The following is a 23871-nucleotide window of genomic DNA, read 5'->3' on the forward strand; positions in this document are numbered from 1 at the left end:
GATGTGTTTTGAAGATACAGGAAGGAGCCATGAGCCAAGGAATGCAGGTGGCCTGTAGAAACTGGAAAAAGGAAGGAAAAGGATTCTCCTTTAGGGCCTCTAGAAGGAAAGAGCCTTGCTAACACCTTGACTTTAGCCCATTGAAAATGAATTCAGATTTCTGGTCAAAATAGAATAAATTTTTGTTGTTTTGCGCCACTAAGTTTGGGGTAATTCGTTACAGCAGCAATAGGAAACTAACAAACCAACCTAGAATTCTATATCAGTCTAACAACCGGATGAGAGATTAGAACAAGGTGTTTTCAGACATGCAAAAATCTTGAAAAAATTTATCATCTTTCTCAGGAAGTTATTGGAGGATATTTTTCCACCAAAATGAGGAAGTTAAAGGAAAAGTGAAGGCAACATAGGGTATAGAAAATGGGATCCAATACAAGAGAAAGGCAAAAGGAATTTTCAAGATAACAGTGAGAGGATACCCCAGGAGGACAGCTATTCAGAAAGATAAACCAGCTCAAACTGAAACAGGATAAAAATCCCTATCACAGACATCTTTAATTTAAAAAAATGAAAGTTATAGTTACCCTGACGTATTTGAACATACAGAGAGGAGCTGTATGGATTTCTTGGGAAGACCTGTTTGGGTATGAGTAAGTGATAGATTCAGAAAAAAGAATCCTAAGCAAATAAAAATTAAATAAAATGTAGCAGAACAAAATGTTTATAGGATAGGAAATGTAATAACATACTCAATACATAGTTAAACTCTGAATAATGTTTACAAAGTCATAGTAATATAATCACTGAATACTTATTTTACCAAAAATTTGGGGAGGAAGGGAAGTATGTGTTTATGGGTACATAAGAGAGTCAAATTGCCACCTTTCATAATAGAAAGTCAATAGATATTATCTAAAAAGCTGAAAAATCAAGAAATAGCTGTGGAAAATGAATGTTGCCTGCCATTTCAGTAAACAAAGGGTGTTGCAGCCATCAAACCATCAGCCACTGCAGCCCCCCACAACGGTGCACCCTGAGGGGAACTGAGAATGGAGAAAAGCTGGATACTGGCCCCAAATAGTTAAGATGCATATCAAAGGAATAATTTTGATGAGCCCAGACTCTTGCATCTTCCCATACATAGAAAAGTGCTAAATTCATTACCTTGAGATGTCTGTTTTTTTGTGATTATCAGTAACTTTTGATGTTCGACTACATGTTTTTTTGCTTTTAGCAAAAACTGCTATATATCCTGGCTCCTCCCTTACCTCTTTGGAACAGTTCCTCAGAGCTATCTGAGAGGCTGTTTCCCAGGCTATAGTCCTCAATAACATCCCAGAATAAAACATAACTTGCAACTTTCAGGTTGTGTGTTTTTTTTCAGTTGACATAGCAATATAAGCATGTTATCGATACATAGAAACATGGTAGTAAATATTATAGGGAATAGCTAAAGTTGTTTAAAGTTATTGCCCTTTGGAGTGAGAATCAGGAACGGAGAGGGATAGGACAGAGAACTATTGTTTTTTACTGTACTATTTAAACAAAAACAACAACAACTATGTACATGGTATCAATTTAATAAAATTAAAATTTTACTTTAAAAATGAGTTATTCCCATGAACAATACATTTTTGTGCTTAGCTTAATTCTTCTGAGATGCATTGTGGGCATATTCTAATCTAGAAAGCACAGCTTTTAAGATAGGTAAAAATCCTCTTACATACATTGGCACATTTCCACTTACTCAATTCTTGAAGGATACAAATAAAAATCGTTGTTATGACCTATAGGGCTTGTTTAACTCTCTAATCTCATTGCATGCCACCGATTCCTTTGCCTATTATGCTCTACCTACACTGTCCTTTTTCATTTCTCTTTTCAAACAAGAAAATCACCTTTCCTGATGACCTGTCCACAGTCTATTCACTTTGCTTGGAAGGCTATTCCCTCAGTCTTCTCCTGGTTGGCTCCTTATCTTTCAAGCCTCAGCTTAAATGTCACTTCTCCAGAGAAGCTTTCTTAGACCATTGAATATAAAGTCGGTTCCCACGCCACCTCACCTCTCCTGTTATTCTCTCTTGCATTGCTAAGTTTTTTATTGCACTTTATCACAACATATTTGCATGCTTGTGTGTTTTCATTAGATTCTAAGCTGTCTAGTCTATCTGTGTGTAGCAGAGGGACTTGTACATAGTAAGTGCTCAATGAATATTTTTGAATTAATTTGTTTTTATTAAGTGATCTGTCCATGCCTCTGATATTTATAAAAAATGGAATGTTATATTCTGTAGTTTTTGCTATAAGTTAGCAAAAATTAGATAGAGAATTAAGTAAAAACAAAATAAAACAACTCAGACCTTTTTGAAAACTTGAGTTCTTGAAAAACATCCAAGTCTTAACATCTTTTGTCTCATCTGAGTACTAGCCCTCTATCATATAATGGATTCTAAACAATGTCTGGTATTATGTTTCATTCAGTATAGTCTCCTTTAATCAAACATTTTATCATTTGTAGTTAAGCTGATTATGATAAGTTTACGCAACAGGGGCTTAATTAACATCACTGATCCATACTCATATAATTAGGATCACATAAATGTCTTTTCCTTCTTCCAAAAATACTTGGTAATAAGATGTATAACTTAGTCTTATAGTCACAATAATAGAATTAAATGCTTCATTTAGGTGACTTGTTCCATACTCAATTGGACTTTACTTTAAAAGAGCATTTCATGGTCTTTGATCTTTGTCTTTGTAGCCTAGGAAGGAATGTGAGGTAAAAATCACAAAGGTTCATTTTAATTATTTAAGTAATATTGTAGTTTTGATATGACTTGTAGCATAATTTTTTATAAGCAGCAATTTCACGTACAGATAGGATTTGTAAAAGTCTTTCAATTTAAGTCTGATAAAAAGAGATCAGACATATAATTTGTCTACCACATTGCTTGTCACATTAGGAGTGCTCAATAAAAATTAGCTATTTTCCCTGCCTGTGATAACTCAAGTAGTGGTACAGCCAACTCTCATTCATTACAATTCATTAAAACCTCAATTTTATACTTGTGTTTTTTTAACCTAAGCCAAAGACCCTGATCTGATTTATTTGAACTCATTGTTTCTGCTTCTTCATATTTTCTTTCATATCTTTTTTTGGGTATCCTTTTGAATCTTGATTTTATCAGCTCTCTTGCACACTCTTGGGTAAATGAAGAATTTCATTCTACTCACTAGGATCTTGAAGAAACTAGGAAACCTAGTTGGAATCTTTTAAACATGGTTGAAAGAAAAATATCTATTAATAAACTGTAGAGGAGGAAAAAAATCTTTCTTGTCCCTCTACCCTTCTCCAGGTGGGGCTTTGTAAATTAGACTGACAAAAGACAGATTAACAAGAGAACAACAAACGGAAGTTTACTAACATGTGCATCAGGCATATGCTCCAAGTACTCAATGATGAGTAACTGAAAGGGGTTGTTAGAGCTTGACCTAATACAGCAGCTTAAAATAACAAAACATTCTTAGAGAACTGACAAGACAAAGGAAATGGACTTTGAGTTTTTTGGGTGGCAAGTTGGGAGAAGGTAAATATATGGAGGAACTAATGGATCATAAGAGCTAGTTAGTAAAGTTTGTTATGTAGGTTCCTCTGATGCTGATTCCAGGCTGTAAGGGTCTAGAGCTGTCTCTGGTGGTTAACTTCTGTCCTTCCTGGTACAGAGGGGAGGTGCATACCCTTACGACTACTACTTTTAGGCAAATAAGGGTAGGGCAGAGAGTTTTTCTTGTATCTGCTTCTTCTCAATTGCCTTCAGCTCAAAATAATTCTTATGTCAAAGTGCCATATTTTGCAGTAGCATATTCTGCTATCTCTTTAAAATTAAACAATTTTCTTTATGGTTCTCCAAAAATTGACTCTATTATAGTAAAATTTTGATTTGACCAGTGTAGGCAAGAAATAATTATTTTTGCGTCCCTAACAGTAAGACAATCACCATCAATAATATTTGGAAGGGGGAGGAGGAAAGGGAGAGCCAAGTTCTGGTAACTCTTCAAGAACACAATGGAGCCACAAAGCAGAGATTAAAAACAAATGTTTTATAATATGCAACTTCTCAGCTTTGATAAAAGACATTTACTTTAATAATAAAGGATATATAGAAACTTTTGATGAATGATGAAAAATTAAAGAAATAAATCTAAACACAATAGTTAGGCAGCTCAAGGATTCTATAACGTGCTGTGTTTAAAAGATTAAGAAGAAACATTTCTGGTTTATCAGACTTTAAAAGTCATATTGCTGTTATTACTTTATACTATAATATAGATACCAATACTGTAGGCTCATCATTAAAGGATAAGTCAGCATAGTATGCCTTGACAAGCATCTGGAGGGTTGGATTCAACCCTCTGCTATTATTATCTTGAGAAAAAAATCACAATCTATTTGAATCTCTGTTTCCTGTCCATAAAATAAAACCAATGAATTCCATGGTTTCTTAATTCTAAAAGTCCACAGGACTTCCCTCATGGTGCAGTGGTTAAGAATCCGTCTGCCAATGCAGGGGACACAGGTTCGATCCCTGGTCCAGGAAGATCCCACATGTCACAGAGCAACTAAGCCCATGCGCCACAACTACCGAGCCTGCACTCTAGAGCCCGCGAGCCACAACTACTGAGCCCACGTGCCACAACTACTGAAGCCCCCATGCTTAGAGCCGTGATCCACAACAAGAGAAGCCACCGCAATGAGAAGCCTGCACACCGCAACGAAGAGTAGCCCCCGCTCGCCGCAACTGGAGAAAGCCCGTGCACAACAATGAAGACCCACCACAGCCAAAAATAAATAAATAAATAAATAAAATTAATTTAAAAAAATAAAGTCCACAAAACTTTGATCAGCCTATGAACAAAACCATATATTCTTGAGATAGAAAAGGCACTATGTTTTATTTACCTTTGTATTCCCCACAGGGCCTAGCATGGTACCTAATAACATAACTCTTTTTTAGTTCAATAAACATTTATTTTACGTCCCTAGGTTCCAGGGACAGCCCTAAATTCTGGGAATTCAGAGATGACTTAGACATGGTCTCCACTCTTTCAGGATTTTACCATCCAGAGGAAGAAAAAAGTATATAGGTAATTTAAACATCAAGAATTATGACAGAGGTAAGCAAAGAACAATATTTGCACATAATGCACATACCTTACAAGGGTCAGAGAAGGGCTTCCTGGAGGAACTTGCACCTCTGATGAATCTTGAAGGATTAGCTAACCATACTGATGGGGAGGGAGAGGAAACAGCAAGAGCAGAAACAAAAAAATATAAAAAGAATATGAATAAATTAATATGGCATACATTCATCACAATTTCATTCTGAATTATTTAAAAAATAAAATAGATCCTCATTTACATAAAACCAATACGAAACCACCCTAATCATAAGGATAACTAATGCTACTTTATTTTCCATATTTCCTTCAGATTCTCAGCAATAGCTCCGTGCTTATTTTATCTGGGCAAGTACATACGATATTTCTTCTAAAATGCATGTCAGAAAACCTGGGTTTCAAATGTCATGAAAAACTGAAAGATTTTGCAAGGGGGGGAAGGAAAGGATTACTGGGTAGCTTACGGAAGGCTGGGCATTGCCTAGTACATCCTTCCTGGTTATCTGACTCTGTAGTGTTCTGAGCCTTTCATTGGATTAGAAAGAGTCCTGGAAATCTTGCCTCAGTCCACTGGTGCTGTCTGAAAGTTATCTAAGTGATGTCAGCTCAGAAGCCTATTCTTTGAAGTAGCAATAATGTGAAATACCTGGTACGGTCCTTTTCCATGAGGCTCTGAGATTGTTCTTCTTTGTTGAAGATACAAATTCTAGCCTGTAGTAGAATCTTCGGGTAAGCTTTAGAGTAAAACAAGAACATTAAGAGATTTAATGGCTGTGGTTAATTTATTACTATTGCCAATTCTATCATAATAGAGGAGTAAAATTCTGTATTGGAGTCCAGTATGTAACTATTTCATAGGAGTTTTGATGAGGGTTATTCCTGAAGGTAAAATAGTATTATGGAGGGCACATCCGTCATGGAGGGCACTGACAAATTGCTGGGGACTTCCCGTAAAGCATGCAATTTCTGAAATTTTTATACTAATATTTTACCAAACAAACGTAATTTAGGAAAGGCTGAATGTCCCTTCTGATCTGACAACTTTTCCCATGCAACTTTACTATAGTAACAAATTAAACAAACCTAATTATTTCCAGTATCTTTTCTAATAAGGTGGCAGCGCAAATCTTTGTGATTCCAAAGGCCCTCTGAGAAGTCTTAGAGATTTTATGCATAAAAGTTTTAGTTTTATGTATGTAATATATTCTGAAAATTTTATTTTATGGGTCCTAAATTTAGGAACTGATTTTGGGAAGACAAAATTAAGGGTTCTCAGAGGAGATTTGGTCACTTGATTAGATAGGATCATGAGTGACTGAGAAACAATGCTTCCCTTACTATTTAATCCAAGTACAAATAATGCATTTAAAAAAATGTAACACTATTGTAAGTGAAGAGTCGCATTCTATGGGTATTTTCCCCTTAAATAATCAGGGACACAATAAAGATAACTTAAGTGATAGAAGATTATTCTTGTAAGACACAGAATCTTTGCTATTTAGGCAGATTACATGTAAGGTAAAGAATAATCTTTCAAATCGTAGGTGGAAGCATTAATTACTAAATAAAGGAAACAACCCCATCTAAACTGAGGGAGTACTCTAAACATTTTAACGTATTTCGTAGCTTCTTTTCAGACTCAGGTATTATAAACGAAGGCAAATAAAATTCACTTTCTAAGTTTTGTCATTTTTTTTAATACTCTCATATTCCTTTACAGGATCTGTGAGGTCAAAATAATTTTCATAATAATATTAAGATGTTATGTGTTTTTTTTTGACTCTCATCCTCTCAAATTCATGAAATTTGGTGTCAAGAAAGGGGTAGCAGTGTACCATGCCTCACATGAGTATAGAGTGGAGTTTTCCAGAGGTTTTGTGATGTGTGATAATGCAATGGATTAAATGCCAAAGCAGATACAAGCATCCAGCTTTCTTCTGTAAGGTAAGATAGTAAACAGATTTGCAAAAATGTGAAACATGCCATTCTTTTCATGAAAATTTTTGTTTCGAAAAATATAGTTATTTTTCAGAAAAAATAGGTCATTTATGTCAACATGCAACGTGCTAATCATTACTACTTTCCAATGAATCGATAAATATTTTTAAATTTTCTCATATTTTAGTCTCTAATATGGTTAATTTCAATAGTTATAACTAACATTATAATCCACATAAACAAAAGCTCTTTGAGGTTCTCAATAATTTTTAAGCGTATAAAGGGTTCTGGAACCAAAAAAGCTGCTTCAGGAAAAAAAAAAACTATTCTTTTTCCTTGAAAAACAAAAGCACATATACTGTTGTAATTCTCTGTCACTGTTACTCCTTGAAGAGCCTCAACCACCCATACTAATTATAACTTTTAACAAAAGTGACTAATTTCTAATTTAAAGAGAAAAGTGCAGGGTGGATATAATTGAGAACTGTCTGGCATATATAAGCATGTTAACAGACTAGCAGAGTTTAAGACTACACATGACAAAACTTTCTATAGCCACACAAATCCTTTTGATAACTTCCTAAAGTGGAAAAAAATGAACAAATTGATTACACAACTCCAAGATAGAGCTTCTCCATAGCATTTCAAATAAGAAGCAAAAATATATAAACTTAGAATTAGGCTTAGTTTAAATCAATGTTGCAATATTCTATTTTACTTAAAAAGTATCCAGCTGTGCAACAATCATCCATTAATTAACTCAATTTAATGTCAGTACACACTTTTTTAAAAGGTGCTTAAAGATCTTGGAAATTATCTTCAAGCTGGCATACCAGGAAGCATAGTTACTGTTGAAATAAAGTTTGTCAGAATGCTGATTTAATGTAGTTGAAAAGAAATTTACATTTTTCATAATCATAAACATTTTTAGAAATAATGTTAATTTATTTGATAAGTAAGCCTGTGTAAGTTTAGGAAAAATACACCCAAGTAAAATAAAATGCATACTTAACACTGACAAAACAGAGAAAAGACTTAATTACCAAAATTTTATATTAATTATGTAATCTTGGGTTCTTAAAATGTTTCTGGATCAATTTCTGCAAGAAGATGTTTTATTAAAGTCTAGAACGTTTAAAGTATTAATGTAACCAAGCAAGGGCTTGTGTGCCCATGCCACAGAAAGCCAAACTCTGACAGTGGGAGTTTGCAGCAAAGTAAGGGTTTATTTGCAGGGCACCAAGCAAGGGAGTGGGATACAAGTCTCAGATTCACTCCATCTTGGTCTCTGAGTTGGAGATGTTTTGAAGGGGAAGAACAAAGAAACTGGAATTAATCATTGTCTTGTGATATTTCTGTGACATTTCTCAAGCATGATTTCAGGAGTCAAGATGTCTCTGGTTTAGGATTCTCTGGCCATGTGGTCCATGGCTCAGGGGTCTGTGAGCTCATCTTGCCCTGGAGAAACAACCTGAGTTTTTACCGTAATGATGATATCTACAACAGCAATTTTAGTCACCTGACTCTGGTTGGTTAGTGGTCAGTTAGCATAGGATTGAGGTCAGAGGGCACAAGAAAGGGAAAAAAGTTTTGAATAGATAGATTAATCATTAACTCGGTAAGGAAACTGTTTTAGCGGGGCTCAGTTTCATTAGATATTCAATTTTCTTATTTTCTGGAAATTTAAGACTATTAAATTTCTGTATGTGCTTATTCTCTCTATGACCTCATCAGAACAGTGCTCCTTTAATTTATATCTTCCAGATACAGGAAAAGATATCAAGGACACAAGATCTTTCTGAATTACAGAATATTTTGGAATATTTTTTGTCTTTATATTCCAATAAATATTCATACTTTATTCCTCTTATTGGGCAGGAAATATGCTTATATTTTATTATTTAGCCATGATCTTTCTACATTTATTGTTATTATGAAACTAGTTTTATTAATTCATGAAATTTGGTACCAAGAAACGGGTAGAGCATACCACCCCTCAAAAAGACATGTACTCAAGCTACAAGATTTAGAGAAACAGTCTTGTTAGAAATAGGCTTAATAGGTTTTTTTAGCCCATGTTCTAGGCTTAATTCACCTCCAATCCTTCTCGTGTTTAAGAGTTTCTTCTCATACCTTCCCTTCTGTACTTAACCAGGCAGAGCAAAACATCCATATTAGCTAAACTGAAATATTAAGTAGGAAATACAGAAAACATTAGAATGAGATAAAGCAGGCAATGATCTTAGTAATGGTGGTAAGACAAAGAAGAGGAGTCTTGAGAAATCGCCTCTCCCGTACCTGATTGCCTAAGTATAATATATATGTGGTATTTATTCATGCTAATGTATAATTTTACATTTTATTATAATTTAAATTTATGGTAATTCAACGTTTTAAATGGTTCAATGGATGGGTTCAATGACAGAGATGTAGGCTTCAGGCCTTAAAGCCTCTATTTTACACACAGTGCTTGCTAATGGAGATTACCGTTTCTCTGCAGCTTCCAAGACTCTGTAGGGCTCTGGCTTCTTGAGAACCACAGTTGGAAGAAGAGCCCAGGCTGATGAGCGATTTTTTTTAAGACTGATTGATTGATTGCTATGTTGGGTCTTCGTTTCTGTGCTAGGGCTCCCTCCAGCTGCAGCAAGTGGGGGCCACTCTTCATCGCGGTGCACCTGCCTCTCGCTATCGCGGCCTCTCTTGTTGCGGAGCACAGGCTCCAGACGCGCAGGCTCAGTAGCTGTGGCTCATGGGCCCAGTCGCTCCGCGGCATGTGGGATCTTCCCAGACCAGGGCTCGAACCCGTGCGCCTCACATCAGCAGGCAGACTCTCAACCACTGCGCCACCAGGGAAGCCCTAATGAACGATTTTTAAAAGGCACTTTTTTTTCAGATGCCCTCAACAGACTTGAAGTAAAACCGGCGCTCAAATGTATCTTGGCTAAAGAATCCCAAACTTCTATATCATTAAAAGATATGTGGTACCCGAGCAAGGATGCAAACACAAGGGTGAGAGGCTTCATGATTATTTTTTTTAAACCCCACTTTTGAAAAAAATAAATTTGTCAATCCCCACCTCCTTAACTGTGAGGGTCCCACGAGCTTCTACACGCAAAGGGCTTAAAACAGTGGCCCGCACATAGGCCAGGAACACTCTTTGCTCCCTACCCTTCACCGGCGACACAGATCAGGTGGCTGCTGCCCCCTGGAGGCCAAGGCCGACTTCCGCCCTCCGTACCTAGCGCAGTTGCGGCGTCCACGTGGGCTCCACGGCGTCCACGTGGGCTCCGCTACGTCACATCCGGCCCTTGATATTCAGGGTTGTGGCTCACACGCGATGAAGTGCGTGTTTGTTACTGTAGGGACCACCAGCTTTGACGACCTTATTGCGTGTGTATCGGCGCACGACAGTTTGCAAGTGAGTGGGGAAGGCGAGCGGGAGGCGGGCGGGAGGCGAGCGGGAGGCGGGCGGGAGGCGGCGGGACTGCCCGCGCTGAGCTCGCCGCTCGCTGCCGCCAGCCTGACCGTTAACCTCGGTAACCTTGCCTGACTGTTGCATTCGGGAGGAATCCCCGGCAGCTCAACCTCTGGTGCCGCCGCTCCTCAGCCGGCTCCTCCCCGCGCCTGACTGGGCTCTCCTTCAGCTCCCCCGCTCCTTAGGGTCCTCCGCCTCCTCTTCCCGTTCCCCACAGCTTTGCGGGGCCGTTCCTCCCCGTCCTTTCTCCGGCTTCTTCTTTCTCCCGTATTTTCTCCACGTATTCTCCGCCTCCGCCTCTCCGTCCTCCGGCTTCGCCCCTCCTTCCAGCGGCTCCACCTCTCCGAGCCGGGGCACCGGCCCGCCTCCCGGGCCCGGGCCTGCGCCTGTGCCCGCCTCGCTGGCCGCTCCTTGGGGCCGCGCGGTCGACGCGCTCCGTCGGGTTCTGCCCGGCCCGACCCGGCCGGACCGCTCGGCGCCCTGCCCCGGCCCTGCCCCGCCGCGCTCGGGCCGCGGTCTCCGTGCCTTACCTCCGGCTCAGGCACCCTCGCGGCCGACGTCCCCGCGCGGCGCGGCGTCCCCCAAGCGCGCTCTCTCCTTAGGGCTCGTGGTTCGCGCAGCCCCAGCCGTGTGCTATGACGACGCTGTTCCTTGCCCTCCCTCCCTAGTTTGCGACGCTTTTTTCAGAGTCTTTGCGTTGGTCTCCTAGTTCTTGCTGGGCCATTTCTGTCACGACGGGATGACCTGGGGCGTTTAGATTCCTTAGGGCTAGTGAGGTGCCAGGTCGGGGCCCGGGACGGGGGAAAAAGGAGCCGTTTGAAAAACTAACGGGCTCCATCCAGTTCGACTGTTCGGCAGCTCGTGCTCCGATTGGGTAGTTTGTTGTCGATATTACTGTTTTTACAGTAGCCTGTTTAAAAGGCCCGCTTTTTCTTTTTTCCCGCTTCAGATAATCCAGAGCCTCGGTTACAACCGACTTGTCCTACAAATAGGTAGAGGAAAGGTGGTACCTGAACCATTCAGTACGGAGTCATTTATTCTGGATGTTTACAGATACAAGGATTCATTGAAAGAAGACCTTCAGAAAGCAGATCTTGTTATTAGTCACGCCGGTAAAGTGCCGTAGAACCGTCCGGTTTGGTTTTTGATAGACAAGAAATAAGAACAGAAACTCGAACTTTTCTGATGTAAAATAAAATCACTAGGGTAACTCACCGGTAGCCCTTTTGAATAAAATACTGATTTCAGTATAGCAGTCGGGAACATTATTGGAGAGAATTTATAATTATGGGTGATAGAAAAATGGGAAATCAATCACTGAAGCCCAACTTTACAGTCAGAAATTCTAAACACAGGCAAAATAATTTATCCAGTGACATGTGTCAAGAGTTGTCAGTTGGAATTAGTATCTGGGCTTAGGTCAGCAGGAATGTTCAGCCAGCTAATTGGTCGGATTGGTCATTGAGAATTTGGCTTTGGAAGACTTTTTACATTTCTATTAAAAGGTTAAGTAGGGCTTCCCTGGTGGCGCAGTGGTTGAGAGTCTGCCTGCCAATGCAGGGGACACGGGTTCGAGCCCTGGTCTGGGAGGATCCCACATGCCGCGGAGCGACTGGGCCCGTGAGCCACAACTACTGAGCCTGCGGAGCGACTGGGCCCGTGAGCCACAACTACTGAGCCTGCGCGTCTGGAGCCTGTGCTCCGCAACGGGAGAGGCCGCGACAGTGAGAGGCCTGCGCACCGCGATGAGGAGTGGCCCCAGCTCGCCACAACTAGAGAAAGCCCGCGCACAGAAACGAAAACCCAACACAGCCAAAAATAAATAAATAAATAAATTTATTAAAAAAAAAAAAAGGTTAAGTAATTTGTCCTGTCAGTAAGCGGCAGACAGATAACAGTCTGGTGCTGGCATCGTCTACCCAAAAAGGATTTGTCTGCTCGCTTAGCAGTCTCCTTGCTCCCATTTAAACTATCTAAATGAGTTTAGAGTTAAAAGTTGAATTGACCCAAATATTGTATATGTGCACGTTTGTGGAGATTTATCCTTGACTATTTTGACAAGCAGACTCCTAAGGAGTGGTCAGTTTTCCTTTATTGGTACTTGTCACTACTGAAGGTTTGCTTTTTTACTTGTGTTTGAATAGAAGTGCAGTATGGCTTCATGTACAGTTTGTTGAACCTGAATCTTATTTGGATTCAAGGCCCATGCCCAGGGCATACAACTAAAGGGCAAGTTGCAAAGCACTGAAATTGTTGGCAGTGATAAAGAACATGTTTTTCAAGTAAGGTTTGTAACAACTAGAGACCACTCATAACTATTTTTTGTCATTTTGGATGTTTAATTAAAAGGCTTGATTTGTCGTGTTGCCAACTAAATTTTTCATCTTTTGAGTTCTAGTTATAAGGCCTGGTGAAGCACCGTAACTTTTTTTTAAACTGTGTTAACAAATTTGGTATATTTTCGTAGGTGCAGGAAGCTGTTTGGAGACTCTGGAAAAAAGAAAGCCCCTCATAGTGGTTATAAATGAAAAGTTGATGAACAATCATCAGCTGGAATTGGCAAAGCAGCTACACAAAGACGGGCATCTCTTTTACTGTACCTGCAGGTATACTAGAGACTGATTATTTGATCTCTTGTCAATTCCTTCCTAGCTATTCTTACCCACCTGCCTAACCCACCTGTATCTTTGATCTCTTACCTTCTCCCACTTAGCAAACATTTTGATGTTCTCACCTGTAGAACCTGCTCATTTGTCTTCTACTTTGATTGTGATATCTGTGTTGTATTTCTTTCAGTGTTTATGCTTATTTCATTGCATGTGAATATCTGAATGTGTGTGTGTGCACGTATCTGTGTGTGTTCATCTGGGTGTGCAGGTCTCTGAGAATATAAACTTTTGCGTTCATTATTTTTCATTATTCAAGGAGGGCATTTGCTTATTTTTAATTAAGGTTTTGCCTTCAGTAAATCCACTGGAATCCCTAAATTAAATTTACTCATTCATTCATTCAACTATACCTAATACATGGCAGGCATTGTTTTTGGTGCTGTGGATAACAGTGGTAAACATGACATAAAGTCCCTGCTTTCATGGTGCTTACGTTCTAGTGGTGGGAGATAGACAGTAAACAGTTCATAAATAAGCAATCGAGACAATTTCATATGGTGAAATGTGTTATGAAGAAAATAGGGCAGGGTGATGTGATAGCTGGGGTGAAGACTAATTAGAATGGTCAGGGAAGGCATAACTGGGTATATGACATTTGAGCTGAGATCTAAATAACCAGGAAGAGCCAGTCATGTGAAGCTCTAGAGGCAGAAAGAACAGCAGCAATTGCAAAGGCCCTAAGTTGGGAATGAGCTTGGAGTTTGGTGTGTTTGAGGAACAGAGGGTTAGTGTGGCCGGAGTACAGTAAGCAAGGGAGAGAATGTAGTATGAAGATGAAGCTGGGTGGGGATAGTTCACAGAAGAGTTCTGATTTTATTCTATGTTTAATAAGAAACCGTGGGAGTATTTTAAACAGAGGAATTGCTTTATGGTAAGGAGTATTATTTTCTAGAAGTATATTAGAATTCAGCAAGAACTGATCAACATCACAATAGAAGGATGAAGAAAATTGCTGGTTTTCTATTAATTCTTCTTCAGACACTAGAAGCTTGCCAAGGGGTCAGGTCAGTAATTCCCAATTGTTTGACTTTCAAAGCTATCCTAATTTGATGTTTTAAAAAGAAAAGACCTCATAGAAGTATTACAAAATGCATATTTCTTATGTTATAATAAATTGAAATTAATTTGAAAATAAACCTTAGAAAAAACTGGTTAGAACATAAGCTTTTCTTTTAATTTTATTGCTTCTGTGTTTTAGGCACTCAGTAAATACTTGTTCATTCATTATTTATTGGGCACATACTGTGTGCCAGGCCTTATTCTAGGCACTTGGCATCATCAGTGAACAAAAACAAAGTTTCCTATTCTCATTGAAAGGAGACAGATTCATTGATTGTTCCAGGAGCAATGGTTGGTGTCCTAATCCCTATAATGACGGAGGAGAGGGAATGTCAGGGTGGCTTTGTAATATGGAAGCCATTCTTAAAATATTGTGAGTCAGGGGAGAAGCTAGGTAATCAAAATTATGTGGGCTTCAGATAATGGGCATATCTGTCCTTAGGTAGTTGAGATTGTTAGGGGTTAATACCATTTATGAAGAGGAATCAATGTTCATCTTCCTTGGTTTATGCAAGTCAATTTTTCCAGACACTTTTGATGAGTATTTTCATTCTAAACATTAAATCAGCTTCGATTTTTATGTTAGTACATTAAAAGGGGGAAAACATTGATTTCATAGACACATCCTGACTCTCTACTCAGGCTGAAAAAGGAGCTGTACAAATCTCCAATTTATTAATTTTTTTCAGTTTTAGAATTCTTTTTTTCTTGTATTAATTTCAAGAAAGTCGCACACGTGGATGCCATAAGGAGAATCAATAATTGGTTGTATTTTTATTTTAGGTATATCATTTATTTGCCCCAAATGTAGGCTGGATGATTGTCTGTTCTAATTTAAGTGGCTGGTTTAATTAAATTTCTGAAGTAATAGTTTTATGTTGTGGGTCTGAACCTTATTTCCAACGTGCATGGCGACTGTATGTTGCTTAGTTATATATGGATTTATGGTAGTAAATTACTAGCAAAAATTATTTCACAATCTTCATGCATGGTCTAGTAGTCTCCCCAGCTTATTGTTGTTGTCTTGGCAGCTGTTACTTTTGGTTTCATTTATTCTGTTTTCATAAATTGAGTTTGCTTCAAGTTATATCTGCCCAGTCCTGAGAAGTGTTCCAAAGCCACGTGACCACATCTTTCATGAAATAACATTTCTGAAATATTTCAGTTGATGTAAAAGATAAAATGTTGAATTGCTATTGACATGTAGTGGTCTTTGTATTATTTTATTATTGTGTATACCTATAATATTAAAATACGTTGAAATTCACATATACAGTTTGAGAACCATCACAATATTCTTGGACGTTAGATTCAGTCTTCAAGTGGGCAGCATGGAATTGTGGAATTTTCTCCCATATTACCTAATATTTTTCTTCTTTTGTTTTAGCACGCTTCCTGGGCTGTTACAGTCAATGGACTTTTCAACACTGAAATGTTTTCCTCCTGGCCAGCCAGAAAAATTTTCTGCATTTTTGGATAAAGTTGTTGGATTACAAAAATAAACACTAAACTCTCAACGCTTTAAAAACACCCCTCAAATTCAACTTATGGAATGTGGTTAAATCAAATTAAATACAGAGTATATGTTTGTAGAATAATATAAATTAATAAGTCTCCCACATCTGTAGAATGTATAGAAAATTTTATGGTGTGAATGTTAGCATTTGGCTCCAAATTCTAATAGCAATTTCACAAATTTATTAGATTTTTCCCTAATCTTCATGTTTTAGTAAAAGAAATATGTAGTGAGCATTCACACGTTTTATTCTAGAATCCCAGATGGATTTGGAATCATGAAAAAAATTAAATATGAAAATTTTGACAAAAACCTCAAATGTAGTTAATTTGATATTAGAGTAAAAAATGAAACAGTAACAAACTTGTAAAAAAAAATTGAGTCAGAATCTTCAGCTTCATAATCCAAGGAACCAAATTAAAAAAAAAAGACCAACAAAAATGATGGATTGTGTTCTGTGAAATAAAAAGCTCAATAATTACCTTAAAAAGATTAACTAGCAAGTCAGTTGATCTATTGTACTTCGAGAAACTACTGTTATCCTGAAGAATAGAGTGGAGTGGGTGTGTTCACTGTTTTCCTGTAAAATATGAATAGAAAGTGACAAAAATAATCTTGCCCAATGTCAAAGCTTTACTGGTTTGAGAAGAGTAAATCAAAAAGCACTTGTGCCAATAGGACTTGCTGTTATTTTTTAAGGACCCTCCCCCCACAGTGGTATTGAAACATTTACTGTAGCATCATAGAGGAATTTATGCCCTTATAAAATTAGTTTTACAAATGAATAAATGATCTGATGTGTGTAATGGCCTAAATATATGGTTTTAAAATTCACGTAACTCAAAATAGATACTTTATGAAATTCTGATTATGGTAAGTGGTTTCAAGACCTATAAAATAAACTAGATTATTCATAAGTATTGATAGTTTTCTGGTAGAAAGTTTAGATATAATTCATCCATAAAAATAGAGCATTCACTGTAAAGATTCGTTTTTGATTGTATTATCCCAAAATGTTGAATATTCTAAACATTTTACTTGGGATGCATTATATAATGTTTCTGTAGATTTATTTTCCTGATTGTGTTTTACTTAGGCTAATATTAAAATAAATTCTTACTAATGGTAGAAGGTGGTGGCTGAGAAGTACTCTGGGCAGCAGGAGGATACCAACTTGGATTAAATTTTGCTGAGAATAATCTAAAAAGTGAGTAATCTACACAGTTGAGAATTCACAGCACCATAATCGTAATTGTATATTAATGTTAACCTAATGCTGTAGGAAAGGCCCTATTCAAATCCATAGAGAGAATTTCACTTTTCTGGCCTCTCTTTTAAATATGTTTCTCTAGTTTGAGAAAAAATGTGGCTTAAAATTTATGTTGATCACTCAGTCTTTAATTATCTTATGTCATGAAGGATTAACCATAGAGAATCAGAAACAAATGAAAGGGTCTACTCAAACATTAGACAACTAAAGAGCAACATAGGGCCCCAAATCCTCTGCTGCTTTCCCACAAGAGCACATAACCCAGATTCCATTATTTCACTTAGCAGAGGCTTAAGCCAGTGGTGTCAATTGTGTGTAGTGACATCTCTTGACTATACCTTTGTAAAATTTTACATCTGTTGTGGGGTTTAAAAATCAAAGGATATCTTAGAACCATTTTGATTTGGCAGGAATCCTCAAGATCATGTAGTCCAATCCCTTCATTTCACAGATGAGGAAGAAGCCCAGAGGTTACAACTTGTCTAAAATAACAGCCTTTGGCAGCGCTGCCACTAGAAGCAACTTCTTGACTCCCAGTCCTGTGCTCTTTCTACCATACCATAATATATGTTGTAAGCTTTTTGTTTCTTTATATTTGTTTGCCTAGTATTTACTTTAGTTACTTTAATCCCTTCCAAGGGAGATTTTCCTCATTTCCAGAAGTTTAATTATTTTAGTAGGAATTTCACAGTTCACTAAATTGCGTTTTCCTTTGGTGTATTGCAACCTTAGCTGGGACTTAGAAACCGGTGATTCCTGAGTTTTTGGAATCTAGCAAAATGCCACGGTATAGCATTGATACTAGATTGAACAAATAAAGACTTTAAGACAAAGAATTGCAGATTTTTGGAATTGGTAGAGAATTTTAAAAATACCTAGTGCAAACCATTCATTTTACAGATGAGGAAAGAGGCTAGGATAAATTAATTGCCCAATTAGAAGGGTATTTCTAATTGGTCCTTAAGAAAAAATTCATGGTAATAAAAATTCTATTTGAAATATTTACCCAATAAAATTTGTTTAGTTTCATTACCTGACAGGGCTTCAGATTTTTGAAATCAGTGTGTAAGTGCAATGCAGTTTATGTAGCAGTTTTCTGTTGAGAGGTATTTAGATATCCAGGGATGAGGAAGTGAAAGAGAAAGTTTAGTATTTTGAGAAATTCACATCATTGGTAGGTGCAGAGGTGGACAGGTAATAGAAAGTTGATGGATGTTGGAGTAGGTGAAAAGTGATGTGAAGTTATAGTATGCTTGGGAAGTAAGGATTTTAGATGACTACGTGCTTATAATTTGGAAGGAAAGAGAGTTAAGGATTTGGTGTTAGGTAAGATAGTACAACTGATGAACTTGATGCAGGGTTCTGTAACATTGAAAAGTAGTCATCTCAAAGTATTATCAAGTGATTCTAGACACCAAGAACCTGTATCAGAGCACTGCTTTGTATGCTTTTAAAGGCAAATCATGTGGACACAAAGGGCAATATAAAAATGTATACCACTTTGATAATTTGAGGAAGTTTTCCAAGACTAAGGATGTCAGGAATGACTAACAGGAATATAGATATTTTTCTTGGTCCTTTATTATAGTATAAGCACTTAATCCCTGTGATTTATTAAAAATAGGAAATTATCAGAGATGACCAAAAATCTTCATGTGGTCTGAGAAATGGGATGTATGGCCAGATTACTTGAAATTGTTTTTTGGGGAAAGATTTGGATGGGGTGGTCCTGATAGCTGTGTGGTAATCAATTTTCTGCTGAACAATTAGTACCATATTTTTATGGGGGAGTGGGGAATGAAAAATAACAGTAACAGTTAACACCTGTTGCCTGCCTAGTATGTATCATGTACTGCTTGAAACATTTTACACAAATGAACTCATTTAATCTTTACAGTATAACTCTATGAAATAGTTACTATTGTTGCATTTTGCAAATGAGGAAACTGAGCTCAGAGCATAATGTGAAAAAGGAGTTATGCTACTTAAGTATCCAAAAGATGGTCTGGGAATTGTAATTGGAACACTGAATTCCAGTATATTTCCATCATTTATGGGGACAGGAGGACTGTATATTTGAAATCAGGGGACTATTCCAAAAAATTTAGATTGTGTGGTAGCCATGGGTATGTAACCTATTTCAGTTTTTACATTGCTATTTAAAAGCATACTGATCGCTACTCATAAAATCCATGTGGAGAAACTCCCAGTCGGTTACCTGTTTGCAGCTTACTTACCAGCTCTTTTGTTTTCTCTGTAAATGTGCTTGGGGCTCTATTTTTGGTCCTCCTATATTTTTTCTTGGTATTTTCATCACTCCCAGGGTTTCTACTATTGACTCCCCTGTCTATCCTGCAACTGTGATTTGGGCTTCTGCATGGTATTTCCAGTTGCTTATAGGTCATGTCACTCTGTTAATTCTCTTAAGCACCCTAAACTTGATATGCCCCAAACTAAAATCATATTTCTCCTTTTCATCCTTCTGAGATCCTTATCTCTGTTAATGGTGTCACCATTTAGTCAGTCTTCCAGGCTTTAACTCTTACATCTCCAACCCTTTATATATGATTGGTCACCGGGTACTCTCAGCTTTACTTCCTAAATGTCTCAAGCCCATTTATTTGTTCTCTTAGTTTTTTTTTTTTAAACATAAATGCATGATAAGAATCTACTTTTTGTATCAGCAGGACTCAAGACATGATTCCTGCTCTGGAGGAACTCTTAAGTATAGTTGAGGAGGAACTATATATTCATGCGTCCTCTGCCTGAAAAACAGTTGGCTATCCGTAAATGATAAATGCACTTCTGTAACTTAGTATTCTTTTCTCATCTTGATTAGGTATTGGGTCTAGGAAACATTGTCATCTTGCACACATTCATTTCCTACTCTCCTTGACTTCAAAATATCTAGTATGTCTCTTGTTCAGGAGAAAGATGTGACCATCGCATTATATGGTGAAGTTTGTAGGATCAAGCATTTATAGGAATGGCATCTAAAACATAGTAGTGCTGATCCTATGTAATGTTCTAATGGCTATTTAAGGGTCTGTCAAAGAATGGTACCTGTTGGGGATTTTCGGACAAACATGGTGTTAAAAATCAGAGGTTTATAAACAGCAGTAGCTATAGTGTTTTCCAGTAAAAGATTACATGGAGAAAGGTTTAGGATAACCACCAAATCACACTTAGCTCCTTGTTAAATGGTTAATTCCTTACATGAATATTCTAGCACAATCTTGTATAGTTCTTTGAATTCTTATGATTTTTGTTGGTGGCTAGATAAAAGGTGAGCAAAACAATCTAGCTTCAAACGGGAAAGTAAAACACATGTTTCTTGACGTTGATATTGATTCTTAAAAAATATTTTGAGGGGTTTTTATACCATCATGTCTCATCTATTTTAGTATTTCACTTCTAGATCCTTATTGTCTTTATGAATTTTTACCATATCCTGGCTGAAATTATTTATTATGATTGACACTCTGTCATGAATTTTTTTATGTCCTCCCCGTGTGCCCTGCGGTGGAAGCGTGGAGTCTTAACCACTGGACTGCCAGGGAATTCCAGTGTCATGATTTTATTTTGATGGCTACAGTCCTGCTTTCTAAGGCAGTAGTTCTTAAGCTTTTTTTGGGGCCATGAAACCCTTCAAAATACTTAAAACTATTGCTTCTCTCTCTACTCACACATATACATATTTTGCTATGAATTTCAGGGAATTTACAGGTACCTTGAGGCCGCCCCAGGTTAAGAATCCCTAGACGGAGGCCAACTTCAGTAATTCCTTGGTCATTGTTCATTAATATTTGATGGTAACTATTAGACTCCTTTATAATTAAACCCTCTGATTAAATACATTTAAGTTTAGTAATTTCCAGTTTTTATAATATAACACAAATTATAAATTTTTCTCTTCGTTTAAAACATGCCAAACAACACATTTTGACACCTTAATACTCTAACTCAGTATCTATAATCAATAATGTCTTGTGTAGTGCTGTTTCTAATTGATAAAAGGAACTAAATGAAAATTATTTTCGTTTGTAGTAATTATTTTAGGATATATTACATTGGGCTGTCTGGTAAAGCAATACAGTGTTGTAATTTACTCATTTACTGTTAAGTGTGCTTCTAAAGTATTTGCTGAACTGATAGTCACTGTTAGAATGATGTCTGTGAGAGGCCATATATTGCATCTTTGTTACTGTTCATTTCCCCTTTTGTCCAGAACATAGTGGTGGTTTTTCCACTGCTGTATGAAGTGGGTGGATAATACACTCCCCAAATTTAGGAGTGAAAACCATTCCTAAATTTTCAGCCTAAGTAATTTTCTGGATTTCAGTTTTTCCATTTGTGAATTAGTAAAACTAGCTTTCCTCATAGGTGATTTCTAAGACATAAAAACAACTGTGTAGCATGTTTGAAAATAAAAAATGTTGAAATAAGACATTTTCTCTTGGTTAGAGTTTTCGTTTTAAGAAGTAGGAATAGGCTTAGAGATATTTTCCTAGAATTCACAGTATATAGTCCTAAATGATACAGAAAGCAAAATCTTCATTGAATTTCATATTTAAATTCATATTCAGTCTCTAGTTGGGGTTGTAGTTAGAGAATTAAAGTTTCCTTAGAGGTTTAAGTGCATGAGTCTTTTCAGTGCATCAAAACAAAGAAAAGAATGTTCTGGTCTTTATTCTCCCTTTCTTCAATCCCCTGTCTGTCTGTAGACTGATTGGACACTGCAAGTAGCTTAAAAAAAACAACAGAAAGCAACCTTCAGTATTTCTGTGTCAATATGATATATTTTTAAAGAGTACTGTTTTCCTTTTTTTCTAATCTGTATTAGAATGCTTCAGGTGGAAGTAGGGAAGAGAGGGAAATGAAAGCAAGTGGCTCTTGGTAATGTTTCTTCTGTTTTGCATATCTGAGCAAGGATAACTGCTCTGGGAAATCAGTTCTTTTTCTTTATTGTCTCCTTCCTAAAACTTGAGGAGGTTGAATAGGGCTGTATTGGCCAAATTTTGTTTTGGAACCATTGTATTTCTTTTCCTCATTAACCTTGCTTTGCTAGTTCTGTTTAAATGTTCACCATGAAAGGAAGTGACAGGTTCTAGTTTCAGAGTGCTGTTAAAACATGTTTTAAAAAAGACAGTTTACCATTATATTTTTCAGTAATGAAAGACCTTAAAAAGGTTCTGTAGAGTTGCAGAGCAATTTCCCCCATTGCCCCCATGTTATTTGGTACTAAAAATAGTTAAATGATTTAGTATTAAGTTTTTAAAAAAATACTAATTGCCTTTTCAGCAGGTTGTTACAAGTCGTTATATCCATGTATCTATTATTGTTAATTTTTTCAGCTTTGTTGAGATATAATTGACATATAACATTGTTTAACTTGTGTAACATAATGATTTGATGTATGTATATAGTGAAAAATGGTTACCACAATAAGTTTAGTTAACATCCATCACCACTTATAGTTAAAAATTTTGTTACCTTTAAAAACCTAGGTCTGTTTATTTCATCTGATAAGGTAAGATTTATCATTCATTTTTATGTGGGCCATTCAGCCTCACAATTTGCCAGGATGATATGTTAATCCCCCTATAAGCTATTTTTATGGTTAATGTCGATCACAAGTTTGATCATCTAAAGGGAGGGCAAATCTGTTACCCACCGTTGAATCACAGAGAATCACAGTTCCTTAGACCTGAAAGAGAGCTTAGAGATCATACAGCCCATCTCCTTTATTTTACAGATAAGAAGACTAATGCAGAGATGAAAGTGGCATAAGAAAGTTCATAATATTCTTTTCATGGTACCATATTGTCTCTCAGAAATTAAAATAATAACTCAGCATCATTTTTATACATTTACAATTATACATTTGCAACTATACCATATATGTCACAGACAATGTATGCTTTAAAAAAAAATTCCCGGCATATACCTCATTTAATTGGTTGAAACATGAAAGAGTGTTATCTTAGAATTAAAACTATCAGTATTTATATGTTGTACTTCAAAGAATTTCCCTGGGCTTCCCTGGTGGCGCAGTGGTTGAGAGTCCGCCTGCCAATGCAGGGGACACGGGTTCGAGCCCTGGTCTGGGAAGATCCCACATGCCACGGAGCAGCTGGGCCCGTGAGCCACAACTACTGAGCCTGTGCACCTGGAGCCTGTGCTCCGCAACAAGAGAGGCCGCGATAGTGAGAGGCCCGTGCACCGCGATGAAGAGTGGCCCCTGCTTGCCACAACTAGAGAAAGCCCTCGCACGGAAACGAAGACCCAACACAGCCAAAAATAAATAAATAAATAAATAAATAAATTTAAAATTACCTTTAAAAAAAAAAAAAAAAGAATTTCCCTACTTCATCAGTGAAAGAAGAAATAGGCAATTCCAGTTAAAACAACAAATCCCATTTTCAAGTTGAATTACAGTATGGAAGGTAGTTGTAAAATTAAAGGATGTCAATTTTATGACAGGTCAAATGATAATTATTTTAAGTTATTTTTATTTTCTTCCATTTGTTTTATTTTAATCTGTACCCACAGTACAGTGCTTAAAAGGTCTTTAAGGAAATTATTTTTCTTCCCATTATTTTCAAGAATTTAGGTGAAATTGTTCTGGTTCTTACCATTTTTTTTTCTTTTTTTTGACCAAAGAATAATTTCTTAGTGAACCACTTTATTTGGCAGGTAGCAGTTAACAGCAGTCAATACTTAAACACTTAAGTGCTACGCACTTGACATGCAGTATCTTATGTAA

The 23871-nt window shown here is 37.1% G+C and overlaps 2 protein-coding genes across 2 annotated transcripts in view; one reads left to right on the forward strand and one right to left on the reverse strand.

Moving 5' to 3' along the window:
- Positions 1–10875, reverse strand: part of DCX (doublecortin) — a 364534-nt gene extending 353659 nt beyond the window's left edge. Inside the window, exons 1-3 of the mRNA XM_057538813.1 lie at positions 10355–10875; positions 5825–5912; positions 5213–5286 (exon numbers count right to left, since the gene is read on the reverse strand). The gene's annotated coding sequence lies outside the window, so the exon portion shown is untranslated. The remainder of the gene's footprint in view (positions 1–5212; positions 5287–5824; positions 5913–10354) is intronic.
- ALG13 (ALG13 UDP-N-acetylglucosaminyltransferase subunit) overlaps positions 10397–23871 on the forward strand; it is a 72792-nt gene continuing 59317 nt past the window's right edge. Inside the window, 3 exon segments of the mRNA XM_057538812.1 lie at positions 10397–10534; positions 11541–11703; positions 13059–13197. Of these exon segments, the coding sequence (XP_057394795.1) occupies positions 10454–10534; positions 11541–11703; positions 13059–13197 (383 nt within the window). The 5' untranslated portion in view covers positions 10397–10453.

This window comes from Balaenoptera acutorostrata, chromosome X, assembly GCF_949987535.1.
Source record: "Balaenoptera acutorostrata chromosome X, mBalAcu1.1, whole genome shotgun sequence".
In the NCBI taxonomy this organism is placed as follows: domain Eukaryota; kingdom Metazoa; phylum Chordata; class Mammalia; order Artiodactyla; family Balaenopteridae; genus Balaenoptera; species Balaenoptera acutorostrata.